Genomic DNA, 13,165 nt, shown 5'->3' with positions numbered 1-13,165 from the left:
TTTTAATATAAGGTATTTTTTCCCAAGTCTATTTTCCTTTGACCAGGACCAGCTACATAATTCCTGAGGCACAGTGCAAAATGAAAATGCTGGGCCCCATGTTCAAAAATTAAGGCTGTCAAGATGACATTATTAGGTACCTAGATAGGGGGTGAATGAGAGTCTCATCTTCACTGGGACATGGCCTGCAGGCACCTGCCATATGCACCATGACTGTGGGCATGTGCTCCTGAACCAATGCCCAGGCATCTGCCTGGGCTGAGGACAGCAGCAGTCACTGGAGAGGGGACAGGGAGGGGGAGGCCAGGTAGGACCTGGGGCAGCAAGATGGGGTAGCAGTGGCCAAGAACCACACAGATAGCAGGAGGCAGGGATGCCTGTGAGCCTAGCCTACAAGTCCCTGAAGCATGCTTTTTTGTCTCATTAGACCACTTACAACAGAAATTAACAGTGAAATTATTAAGAAATCTTAGATGGCAACTGCAAAGTATTAAAAGCATTAAACCCCAGGGGCCCTGTGTGATTGGCCATACATCCATGATTGGCCCTGCCTTGGACTTTTACCAGTGTGTACTGTTAATATCACCTGATCATATGGGAAGCACTGTAGAATTATGCTGACTTTGACAGGAGGAGTGAACATGTCACATAATTTATAATATAGGTAACCTTGACATAAGATATCAAGAATTAATGATAGTTTAGATTCCAATAAATTCATTAGTGAACTATTCTTATTGTACAAACCCACATTAAGGTAGAGGGATGGAGGAGGATGATTATGTTAGTCTGTTCAGGCTTCTGTAACAAAACACCGTAAACTAGGTAGCTAACAAACAACAGAAATATGTTTCCTATACTTCTGGAGGCTGAGAAGTCCAAGATGAATGTATCAGCAGATTTAGTGTCTGGCGAGGGCCTTATTCCTAATAGATGGCAGTCTTCACACTATAACTTCATAAGAAGGAAGGGAAGAACTGATCTCTTCAATCCCTTATAAGGGCACTAATCCCATTTATGACAGCTCCACTCTTATACCCTATTCACCTCCCAAAGGCCCCACCTTTTAGTACTATCACATTGTGATTAGGTTTCAACATAGGAATTTTGGGAGTACACAAACATTCAGACCATTAGCAAGTGGCTAAGAAAGGCTTACTACTTACTGGAGTTGAAAGTTACATTAGGGACTATAAAACAAGACAGTCATGATGAGTGTGCTATAATAGAGATAAAAACAAGAACAATAGGAAAACTAGGAGTAAAGAGATTAACTTTGACAGGGAATGTGGACAAGCCTTGTGAAAAAAAGAATGACTTTAGTCAGGCCATGTGGGATAAGTTGAATTTCTAATCCCAGAGATTCGTCCTTCCAAACCAAAAGGGACAGTATGAGCAAAGATAGTGAAATGCAGAGCTTGTTGATAGATATGCCTGCGTGTGGAGACATTCAGGCATTATTTTATTATATTGACTGAACATCTATTTTCCAGTCACTAAAATGAAAGCAGGGATGTGAAAATACAGAATTTGGAATTAGACAAAGCTACATTTGAATCACTGTTTACCACTTACCAGTTGTGTGACTGGAGACAACTTGCGTAACTAAGCCTCAGTTTTAGTCATCTGTAAAATAAAGATACTAGTTTTGTTGAAGTATTGTACGTATAAAGATTAGGTGAGATAATGTTTGTGAAACACTTCAACCATCACTCTCAATCTGGAAAAGGAGAAAAGCAAGTAGACTTATAAATGTGATAATAAATGCTATGAAGGCACAGAAAAGGGTGGCCATCTTTGCTCGAGGGTGTTGTGCAAGGCTTCATGAAAGAGGTGATATTTGAACTGAAGTCTGAAGGGTAAGTCGTGTTTGTAAGCCGAGGAAAACTGAAAAAAATTCTTCTTAGGGTGAGGTTTGAAAATGAACTCCCTTTATAATCTGTGTGGGGGTGAGGGTGGGGATAAGGATGGGAGAGTAGCAAGCAAGAAAAGGATGATCATATATCCTTTAAATCTATGTATAAAGACAAGAAATAATGCCTCATTACCACCCCAAACCACTTTTACCTGATTCAAAATATCAGACTCTTCTGAGAAAAGACAGAACTTCTGTGGTGAGCTCACCCTCATGTAAGATGTAAACAAGTTTGCATGAGAACTTCTGCAGCAGATGTTGTCTATATTTTATTTTCTTTTTGAAACTGAATCTCGGTTGCTCTGTAGCCCAGGCTGGAGTACAGTGGTACGATCATGGCTCACTGTGACCTCTGCTTCCCAATTCAAACAATTCTCCTGCCTCAGCTTCCCAAATAGCTGGGATTACAGGTGTGCACCACCACGCCCGGCTAATTTTTGTATTTTTAGTAGAGACGGAGTTTCACCATGTTGATCAGGCTGGTCTCAAACTTCTGGCCTCAAGTTATCCGCCTGCCTTGGCCTCCCAAAGTGCTAGGATTACAGGCAAGAGCCACTGTGCCCAGCCCTATATTTTCTTCTTTCCAGAAGTCAAGAGCCAGGAGAGAGTGAGTGAAACTCTTAAAAAAATATGGTTGCTTGTCTTACTCTCATGTGGAACATTTTGCTTAGTTTGTTGACATAACAAGACATGATTGGCTCTTTTAAAAATAAGAATCTTAGTAGTTGATATGTTTTGCCATGTGTTTTACAGTGCATGTCTTTTTGTGTTTTCTTCCAGCCTGAACACTTGCCTTTGCAGACTCAGTTCAAAGAAAGAGAAGTTGGCAATCTTCAGCACTCTGTAAGTAACTATGTTGTGGGTATCAGCCCAGGTGGAGCTGGTAGCTAACATGCTTATTAAAATATCATTTAATTGTATACAAGTTCATTTTATTCATCTTTCCCCTATTTGAGTGTCCCTGCTAAGATCTGGTAGTCCTTGAATTTTACTCTTAGAAGTAATCAAGTTTTATGAAACCAATAACGGGCAGAAGAGTCTGTCCCAGAGACACCACAGAATGTCATTGGGGGTTCATTTTATAACTGCTAGCTGTGGCAAGGTCAAGCCAGAAGGAAAGGTCAAGACAAGAGGATATTTTTGGCAGAGTTTCTTTTCAGTTTTATCAGGCATATGTTCAAATGCCAGTTCATTTTGCTGTGTCCTTTCCCCAGTTCCCCAGAGCTAAGTCGAGGTTTCTTTTGTTGGGTTGGCTTAATTCTCTGTATGTCTCATATGTTCATTTCAAGCTTGAGCCTTGCTTGAGAGACTCCTGAGGTTTATAACCCCGTTCTTCTCCAGTTTACCTTAACTGATAGCAACTCCAAATTTTAAAATGTGAAACTGATCCCAGTCCTCATTAGTCACAATTTTGTATTTAGGAGCTACTACTATTCTTTTTTTTTTTTTTTTTTTTTTTGAGACGGAGTCTCGCTCTGTCACCCAGGCTGGAGTGCAGTGGCGCAATCTCGGCTCACTGCAAGCTCCGCCTCCCGGGTTCACGCCATTCTCCTGCCTCAGCCTCTCCGAGTAGCTGGGACTACAGGCGTCCGCCACCACGCCCGGCTAATTTTTTTTTGTATTTTTTAGTAGAGACAGGGTTTCACCGTTGTCTCGATCTCCTGACCTCATGATCCACCCGCCTCGGCCTCCCAAAGTGCTGGGATTACAAGCGTGAGCCACCGCGCCCGGCCTACTATTCTTATTCAGGGTATTGTAAGCAACAAATGACTGGAAAATATAAGTTGTTGAACTTTACCTTGCCATTCAATAGTTTTTAGCGTAATGAATCAGGGACACTAAACTAGTGAATTCTATTCTTGCCTGTTTTTACCAGTGCTAGAAAAATGCAAACAGCTGCTCTGCTAATGTAAGCAATGTTTGAATTTTTAGAATGGACTAAATAGCAGGAGTTTTGACTGTGAAGATGAGAATCCAGTTGGGGAAGATGGCATTCAGCAGATGTACCCCCTTTACAATCAGATGTGCTACCAAGACCGGAGCCCTGGCAAACATCATCAAAATAACGACCCCAAGAGAGTCTACATCGACCCACGAGAACATTATGTGTGATTTTTCTCTTTTCCCATTGGGTGTTCTAACAAATGTTTATTCTTAGACTGGGGAAAGAAACTAAGGCCAATAGTTATTTTACTGTCTCTCATATAAGAACAGTCCCACTCTAAGGGTATTGGAAGTCTTAATCGATGATGTAAAGCCAATAGCAAATTTCTTTTCTTCACTAAGGGTTTCTTAACCACCAGCTGTGTTTGTGAACTTGACTATAGCTTTGTGTGTTTCTGTGACGATGGTGTTCAACTGCTAACATTTGGCCTACAATGGCATTTTCATTTAACAGTATGGCATCTGCCTGTGATAACTGTAGTGATTCTCCAGAAAGAAAGGCCCCAGCTGGTACTATTAACCTCATTGGGTCTCAGGCATGCTAGCCTGTTCATCTGTAATTCACACGGGCATAAAAATGAGTTCAGAATCTATTTCACTAATTATTTAGCTAGGATTTGGATTTCCCTGACATGCTTAATACAATTACAATACCTGTGTACAAACAGAGGCCTGAGGAAAGAGGCAAAATTTGCTCTTTATCCAAACAGCAACAAAAGGCAGTTGAAACCTTCAAGCCTGTTGATTGCTTTTAAACCTTCGTGTTATTATGATATATATTCCTTGTTGAACACTGAAGTCCTGGGGGATACATATCTCTTGCTGTTTTCTGCCTACTTTTGACTGGCTGTATGTAACAAAGGCTCTTCTTTTGCTCTGTCACTGTTCCTACAGTCCTATTCTTTACTAGCTAGATTAGCCTATTTTGCACCTATTAAATTCTAAAAACCTTGTTTAAATGGTGTACAGCCTTTAACCTTGTTCCTCTTTTCTCTAGTATTGTACATGACAGGCTCAGCTTTCACTTCTGAAATTTCTTTCAAACTAATCCCAGCCACACAGTCTTCACCTCCCCTTCTGCATTCTTCAGACTACTTGTCATCCATGTTTTATCTACCTCAGAAAACCCTGCTGGAAAGTCACCATGAAATAACTTCTGCTCTTAAAAGCCAGGTGAAAATTTAGAAAACTTAAAAGAAAAGGCACTTCAATATGGCATGTATGTTAAACTGACATGTTTTTTATCCCTTCTCCCCTATTTTACCTGGTCACCAAGAGTCAAGAGATGCTAAAAGGTAAATAATATAATGACTTATCTACTAGGGTATCCCGCAACATTTTAGTGTCTGTAAATGTGTCTTGAGTTTTCTTATCTCCCTTTGCCAGCTTTCCATCCCTGAGATTGAGAGTAGTAATTACAGTGAGGTAATTACAGAGCAGAGGTGGAGGGAATGTAGTTTCACATGAATGTCCATCGCTTCCCTCACATCTTAAGGAAAGCATCTTACTTGGTATTCTGGAAGGTTAGAGGTGTGTCAGAGGAATAGAAAATACTACAGAGTGTTTAGGAAAGAGTGACGTAAGCAATAAAATACATAAAGTATATTTCCAACCTAACTTCAAGGGTAGAGGAGAATGTTAGCATAGATTTCTAATAAGATGCCAAAGATACGTTATGATTTATGTCGTGCTGGCTGTAGTTCTTCTTTGTGTGTTTGTTTCTTCTTTCTAGTTGCCATGCTTTATCAAATTATTTAGGTAGTTCTATAGCAGAAATATATTCTCCCCCATTTATGCAAGTGACCAGCAACTCTGGGAGACAGGATGCTTAGATTTCAACTCAATGCTTTAGCTAGGTAATTAGCAGTTTTAAAGTCTGTAGCTGTAAGGATCAAAGGGTGAATTTCAAGGATGCCCATTGCTACTGTGCTACCTCAGAGTAGGAGTATACTACCCTTTGTAGCAAAGAAAATATTCAACTTTATTATTTGGAAGGCCAACGCTGAGTTAGTATAACTGAAAGTGTAGGAATCCTGGCATTTGTTTTCCAATAGGAGGGTGGCTGTGATCAGAGCTCTGCTTGACAGGGGAGTGTTTCATAAACACTGGATGTTATGGAGGCAATAAGGGGGTACATCAGCTCCTTTAGAAAGTTTTAAAAATGTCAGTGTCTTACATGTTGGGGATGGTTTCCAGGGTCCTGCTGGGAAGTAAATTGTTGAATTAGTTCACAAAAGCATACTATAGACCCAGGGGAGTAGCTGTCTTCATTTGCACCAGAGAAAGGGATCTGGAAACACTGGTTCTCAGGAGCCCTGTGGCCTGTCTTCAGAACCCTCCATACCTTGAGGAACCCACTGTCTACCTTTTAAAATTCTCAGTGTAGTTATGGAAAAGAAATTTCAGGATGTAGTCTCACCTCTCCTGCAGCCAGTGAGTTCAATATCTTCTTTGCCTTTGTGTCAGCTATGATACTTCTTTAACAAACTGGTAGATGTTATAGCTCTTGGCCCTTTACACAGGTCATATAAGCTCTATAATAGCTTATCCTGGTGCCTTCCATCTGTTCTCTCTAAAAACTGGGCTAAATAGAAAGCAGCTTTAAAAGGGTTTGATCAACCAGCCCTCTCTACCAAAAATTGCCATCCAAAAGTAGCCTGTTGATCTCTAAATTTGGAGCCTAGACTACTTGACGATGCCATTTAAATTTGGAAGTTAGGTTCTTAAAGGTCAGCGATTGAGGTTTAGGGAATAATCCATAGCTGATATTAGATACTCTTTCCATAACTTGTTTAGTAAAACACTCTGAAACAGAAATAAATCCCCAGAGTGCTAATCTACTTATGGTTGCAGCTCTGCATTTATGGGTGGGGTGTGCATGCTTACCTTAAACGCACAGCCTTTATTGCCTATTTTGTAGGCAGCCCAAGCTCCAGGAGTATGCATTGTTGCTACAGTAGCAGATCACCGTGTTCTTTGCACACCACATACAATGGTATAAGAAATCCATGCCCTTTGGGGCATATAATATAAAATTCTTACCTGGGCTAGGCTTCTGTGTAACATGTGCATAATAGATACTTAAGAAATGTGCTGAAAACTACAATGAACTGGTTTCCCCATCACCTTCCTATGGGCTTGTTTACTTAAAGGGGCAAGATAGTTTCTTCATCCTGCTATTGCAAATGATTTCCTAAGACCTCTTTCACAGTAGTCTAAAATTCACTATTTGTTTTTCCATTTTTCATTCTTTTCCTGCACTATGCTGGTTTTCCGGTGCTATTCTTTATATACAGTAGAGCCTTCCTTTAAGCCTCATTCCCTGGAGTTTGGAAGATAGACCATTTACCAAGAATCAAAACAGGTACTCCCAGCTTCACCTCTTTCTAGCCATTCAAACAGGCAAGTCACTTAACCTGTCTAGGGTATCATTTGTAACCTCTCAGAATTGTGAGAGTTAAAGAAGATGATAATGGATGGGAAATTGGAGAATTGTAATTTTCCTTCAAACTGACAAATGCCTATGACTCTGTTACTGTTGCATATTGAACCTAAACGTCTAGGGCCCTTGCCAGCATTTAGAGTACTGTAGTTTCCCTAGGGATTACCAAGTGGCAAAATGAAAAATTCAGTTTGATCTTATTCACGTATAGCCAAGTGCAAGTTAGAGAAGTTCCTTTTACTGTAACAAATAATTGTCATGTGAAAAGCTTTTTGTCTGAATCTTAGCTGCTTAGGCTTTAGCTAGAATTGAAAATGCATGTTACTATTACCAGTATTTGCTCTTATTTTAAAAATTACTACTAATAACAAGTAACATCATTGAGTACATAGTATGGATTGGGTTCTAGGGCAAGTACCTTACATGAATCATCTCAAGGAATAGAACCAGACTCCTGTTTTGCCCTCTTCCCAGGAGGTCCTGTGGGACAGACAGGCTCATACTCCACTGCTGTACAATCATAGGGCATGCCGAGCATCAGTTGGCTGTTACTTCTTTCAAATCTGCTTTTGGGGAGTGGGGAATATAGTTTTTAAATTATTTTTAAAGCAGAGATATAAGAGAGTATATGGAATAACATCATAAGAAATGTTTATTAAGACAAAAGCAAGTACATATGCTCATTTTTTTTACTTTACTATGGGTAATCCAAATGCTCAGACTCTCATATTCATTAGATTACCCATAGCTATAAAAACAACCAACCAAATAATTATAACCACTCCATCTCAGTTGGCTCAATTTTAGTGGGCACAAACTTCTCTCTAACATCTCTCCCTCAACTTAGTTGTTTGATATGCTCATTGCTGTGTTTGTTTCACCTTTATTGAACTCCCAGGAGTGGCAACACTCCTATACTGAACAACTGGAAAGAAGCCAAAAAGACAGAAGAACAGAAAAGCATCAAATAGAAATGTCACAGTCCCCACCCGTGGCTCAGCTCTGTGGTTCTCTTCTTCCTGTGTTTGGCTGACAAGGACCTTCCTTCATTTTGAAGGCATTTGCAGACCTTATAGCAGGACCAGGGACTTTCATCCCCGTTAAACTAGAAGCTGCTATTTGCAAGCTTATTTCAACTGTAGACTATGGCTGGATTAATATTGTTATATCTATAAAAGTATTGGGTTTCCTCCGCTAGAGAAAATTATAACCTGGCCTTTGCCAGTTTGGGCACTCACAATTATTAGGTTGTTTTGGTAGCCTTCAGTAGATAGAAATGTGTGAGGGCTATAGGGCTGCCAACCTCACCAGGTGGTACTTTACACTGAAATCAGGTCTTAGACCAAGTGCTGCGTCATGTGTGTTTATGAGCAAGCAGGCACCAGAACAGTCATGCAACCTGTCCTGCAAGCTTGAAAAAGTCCCAATTCTGTCCTTCTGTGCAACCCAGCATTATCCCACCTAGAAGAGTTATTAGAAGTGAATCCAGCAATATTCTAGCAGATTCAGTCAGCCGAGTCAATTCTTAGTTTCACTTCTAAAAGAATAAGTTGGAAATCCCAAGCTGCTGGGCTTGTCAGATTCTTATACACTGCTCGTGGAAGGTCTAGGGTGCCCTACAATATTTGGGCCAATCCACATATCTTTAACACCATTAATATGAATCACTGGAAATATTTACTTATTAACAAAGTATCTTGTGCTAAGCTACACATAAAGCTTTTGTGGTAGTGTCTGAAGTGCCTAGAGTTTTTTTCAAATGCTAAGAGCCCTGAAGTTGTATTCCCAATTAGGATATGTCAGACGTTAAGCAGGCACCCCTAGAGTAACTATTATGACTGATTAACATATGCCAAAATAATTTTTAAAAATTATATCAAGTATAACAGAACTTGTTAAAGATTTCACAGGTTATTATACCCTCACACTAGGGTGGGGTGGAGCTCTTTACCGCTCTAAACTCAACAACGTGCTTCGCAGAGGTGAACTGGCATTTATCCTTAGTGACAGCCTGTTCATTCTTAGGGTGTGTGTGTGTGTGTGTGTGTGTGTGTGTGTGTGTGTGTGTGTGTAAGAGAAAAAGAAATGTCTACTTAAAATTTGCAGCTCAAAAAAACATTTTGCAGTTCACATGTACAAGAGAATCCCACCCCTGCAAACTTCTCTCAATACTTGAAACATTAGATTACTTCTATGTTTTTTTCTATTATCGAGTTTGTTATTCTTCTCTACTCAAGTTTTAATTTGACTGTAGAAGTTTGAAGCAGAGTAGACTAAAGATAAAAGGGAACATAAACAATTCAGAAGAACATAAAAAATTTTGTCATATGTTTTCAATTGGGGCAATGACATATAAGTTCCCTCTGGGTCTCAAGGAGATAGGAACTACCATTGACAAAACATTCTCCATTCCATTAGTTATGAATAAATCCATCCTATTAATCCTTCCCCCAGAATATTCTAGTCAGTGTTTGGGGGCTGAGGTTATGATATATATTAAACAAGATGCCTCCCTACATCAAAAAGTACTAGTTACATTCTGTATCTTAAAGCTGTGAGGTTTAGGATTAACTTCCATAATTTCAGAGGAATAGATGTTTTGAATATTAATGCCATATATATTTACTGAAAACAACGTCTTCATGAGTTGAAAATGGGCAGGGTACTGTCCTCTAAATGCTCCCATTCTGTAGCTGTGTTTACAGCTGCCACTAGCACATGATTTATAGAAGAGGCATATCAGCTGGACCCAAGGAGATATACTCATGGACTTAAGATGATTAGATTATAAATGCCATCCCACACAATCTTTAATAAACAAAACCTAGGTGAGCTATATCATTCTTTTGCTGCATCCAAAGATGGGAAACCAAACAGTTGTCCTCTTGTGGTTTTTCTCAGCAATACAATTTATAAGGTTCCTATAATCAGGTGCCCTATGACCCAGCAGGATCCTTGGTACCATGACCTAAATTGGTTGTATTTATTATCATGGTATGGAATTTGACTGTGAAAGTTGATTAGAGACCTTGAAGGAAAGCCTCCCTGGAGATCCAGAACATCAGATGTGCTATGCTGGCTTAGAACTGTGGCCTATCCTACTACAGATGTGTCTGTCAGCCATGAAGAGATGTTTTATATGTCTTTTCCAGAAGTTAATTTTCCCTAATAACTCACAGTGGATCTATGAATACCAGAGTTGTACATGATTTTCCAAGTGAATGGGTGCCATTGTTTTGGTTTTAAATACCCTTTCCAGTAATGACTGGTATTTTTTAAAAACCTACCCTAGCATGTTGATCAGGCTAAATTAAGTTCCTCTCTCAAGCCTTATTGATGGCTCAGTGCCCATTATATTTTAACTAGAGGTAACAGCAGTTTGTCCTAAATGCATTAGTTTGCACTTGTCCAGGTTGTAGCTCTTTTATGCCTCTGCTTTTTCCCACATGGTCTTATGAGAACGTATTACATATATTCCCTTCAGCTGAGCATTTCAATACCCAGACAAGTGTTTGTCATTTTAGGCCTCATTGCATACTTGAAATTCCAAGTCCTTTTTAAAAGAAATGTTAAGTAGCTAGTGTTGCTGCTAGATCCCTGGATTATTCCACTTGTCCATCCCTAAAAGTTCCTGTTTATTCTCTACCTTCTGTTTCTATTTCTAAGCCAATGGTTTAAGACATAACATCTGTTCCAGCCTGTTCACTATCCATGTGGTTTTAAACTCTTAACTTCTTTACTTCTTAGCTTCATCCCTGTAAGTAAGTGCTCTCTACCTCACAGGGGTTTTATGAGGGGGAAAGAATAAGATGTTTAAGGGTTGTTTGAAGAGAGAGATCCTTCTTTTAAAGTGATTTTATCAAAGCCCCTTGGGTTAGAAATGAGAAACTCTATAGCTGTTTTTTTTTCCTATTCTCATTTTGCTATTTTTATTTCTGAAAAGTGATCTGTCTGAAAAGAGCCTTATATCTGGTTTTAACTTCTCCTCGTTGACCCTTTCACCCTTTTGTTTCTCTACCTTATCCATGCTCTGAACTTTTTATTCATGGAGCCCAAACTAATTTTCCCACAACAAATCCCACATACTTTCACTCCTATCATTAAACAAATTAATGTCCTCCACAAAGAAACATCTGGCTTTTCTTACAAGAAGTCAGAAGCTAATGAGGTCTCACTCTGGCCCTGGCAAGATCTCACAGTGTGCCTTGGTTCTCCCTGTGTAAAATGAGGTAATCCGGCTAGTCCCCAGCACCCAGGTGTTGTGAGTCCTAATAAATGGTGAAAAGCATTTTGCAAATGTTCTGTACTATATAAATGCATAGTGCCTAATATGGAGAGTCTTCACGCAAAAATGCGCTCTAGCTCAATTCAGAATACTAATTCACCCATTGTTTTCAAAAGAAATGTTTTACTAACTTTTTTTTTCTTTTTAAAATTAGTTTCTAGTCATTTGAACTGTTTTTATTTTGGTGTATAGAAGTGATCAATAGTATATATTCTTGCTTGTCAAATAATACCCAAGTTGTATTGTTAAATGTTAAAACAATGGGGTTACATAACAGTATAGTTGGATAGGGAGGAAGATTCTAGCTCAAAAGTTGCAAAATACAGAAACACAAAGATTAGCTTTGAATTGGAGATTGTACTATAAACAGTAGATGTTAATGTGGTGGTTTCTAGATATATACTTTATTTTTAAGTTACAAGAAATTGTCTTTTATTTTTGCAGTTTTGAACTATATGATTCTTTACATGTTTTAAATAAAGTTTTTATCAACTAAGATTTTTCATTTACATTATTATCAATAAATTAAAATACATGTAAAAATTAACCTAATTACATGACTATAAAATTTAAATTTAAGATTTAAAGAACATCTTTTATGGCAACTAAGTTTCTATACTTTAGTCCTTTTTAAAAAGATTTAAAAAATAATAGTAGAAATGCTTTTATGCTTCAAGGGGCATTGGAAATTTTTTTTAATATGATGTTACTTATTATTGTAATTACTTACAATTACTTAATACCTTTTTAGTGAAGCTACATTTATTCCACTTAAATAATTATTGCTTATTCCTGATTAATCCTTAGGAGTTAAAATGTCTTTTCTTTTATAAAATTATATTGGTGCTTAATGATCATTAAATGTTCTCATTTACTGGTCCCCCTCCCCCACTCCAACCCCCAAAAAAGAAAAGTTGGCATCTATAATAGATTCCTGAACTTTGATTTGGGGATGCTTTACTGGTCTTAGAAATCCCAGAGTCTAGGGACTGCTTTTTTAAAAATAACTTTTTAGATACTATAGAATTCATCTTTTTAAAGTGTTAAATTCAGTGGTTTTGGTATATTCACAGAGTTGTACAACCATCACCACAATCAATTTTAAAATATTTTCATCACTCCAGAAGGAAACCCATGCACATTAGCAGTCATCCACCTCTCCTTCAAGTCCCTGGCAACCACCAATCTCCTTTCCATCTCTGTGGATTTGCCTATTCTTGACATGTTATATAAATGGGATCAGATACTATATAGTTCTTTGTGACTGGCATCTTTTACTTAACATAATATTTCTAAAGTTCATCCATGTTGTAGTATGTATCATTTCTTTATATTGCTGAAGAATATTCCATTGTATGGATATATATCACATTTTATCTACTCATCACTTGGACTTTTGGGTCATTCACTTTTTGGAAATAATTATGAATTATGAATAATGCTACTGTGAACATTTGTGTACCAGTTTTGGGGTGAACACATATTTTATTTCTCTTGCATCTATACCTAGGTATCTAATTGCTGGATCATATGGCAACTCTGTGGTTTAACTTTTTGAGGAACTACCAAACTGTTTTCC

General features: G+C 38.4%; 1 protein-coding gene across 4 annotated transcripts in view; it reads left to right on the top strand.

Moving 5' to 3' along the window:
- Positions 1–9,351, top strand: part of NECTIN3 (nectin cell adhesion molecule 3) — a 130,309-nt gene extending 120,958 nt beyond the window's left edge. For 2 of the 4 annotated variants that reach the window (XM_032150214.2, XM_032150215.2), the window contains exons 8-9: positions 2,696–2,758; positions 3,848–4,027. In XM_032150214.2, the coding sequence (XP_032006105.1) occupies positions 2,696–2,758; positions 3,848–4,027 (243 nt within the window). Of the gene's footprint in view, positions 1–2,695; positions 2,759–3,847; positions 4,028–4,856 lie in introns of those variants that run through there. The other 2 variants (XR_009213136.1, XM_058437529.1) reach the window with 2 other exon arrangements.
- The last annotated feature ends 3,814 nt before the right edge of the window (positions 9,352–13,165 follow it).

Source organism: Hylobates moloch, unplaced genomic scaffold (genome assembly GCF_009828535.3).
Source record: "Hylobates moloch isolate HMO894 unplaced genomic scaffold, HMol_V3 SCAFFOLD_4, whole genome shotgun sequence".
In the NCBI taxonomy this organism is placed as follows: domain Eukaryota; kingdom Metazoa; phylum Chordata; class Mammalia; order Primates; family Hylobatidae; genus Hylobates; species Hylobates moloch.
The sequence above is the reverse complement of the archived record's forward strand: the minus strand, read 5'-3'. Positions and strand labels throughout refer to the sequence as shown.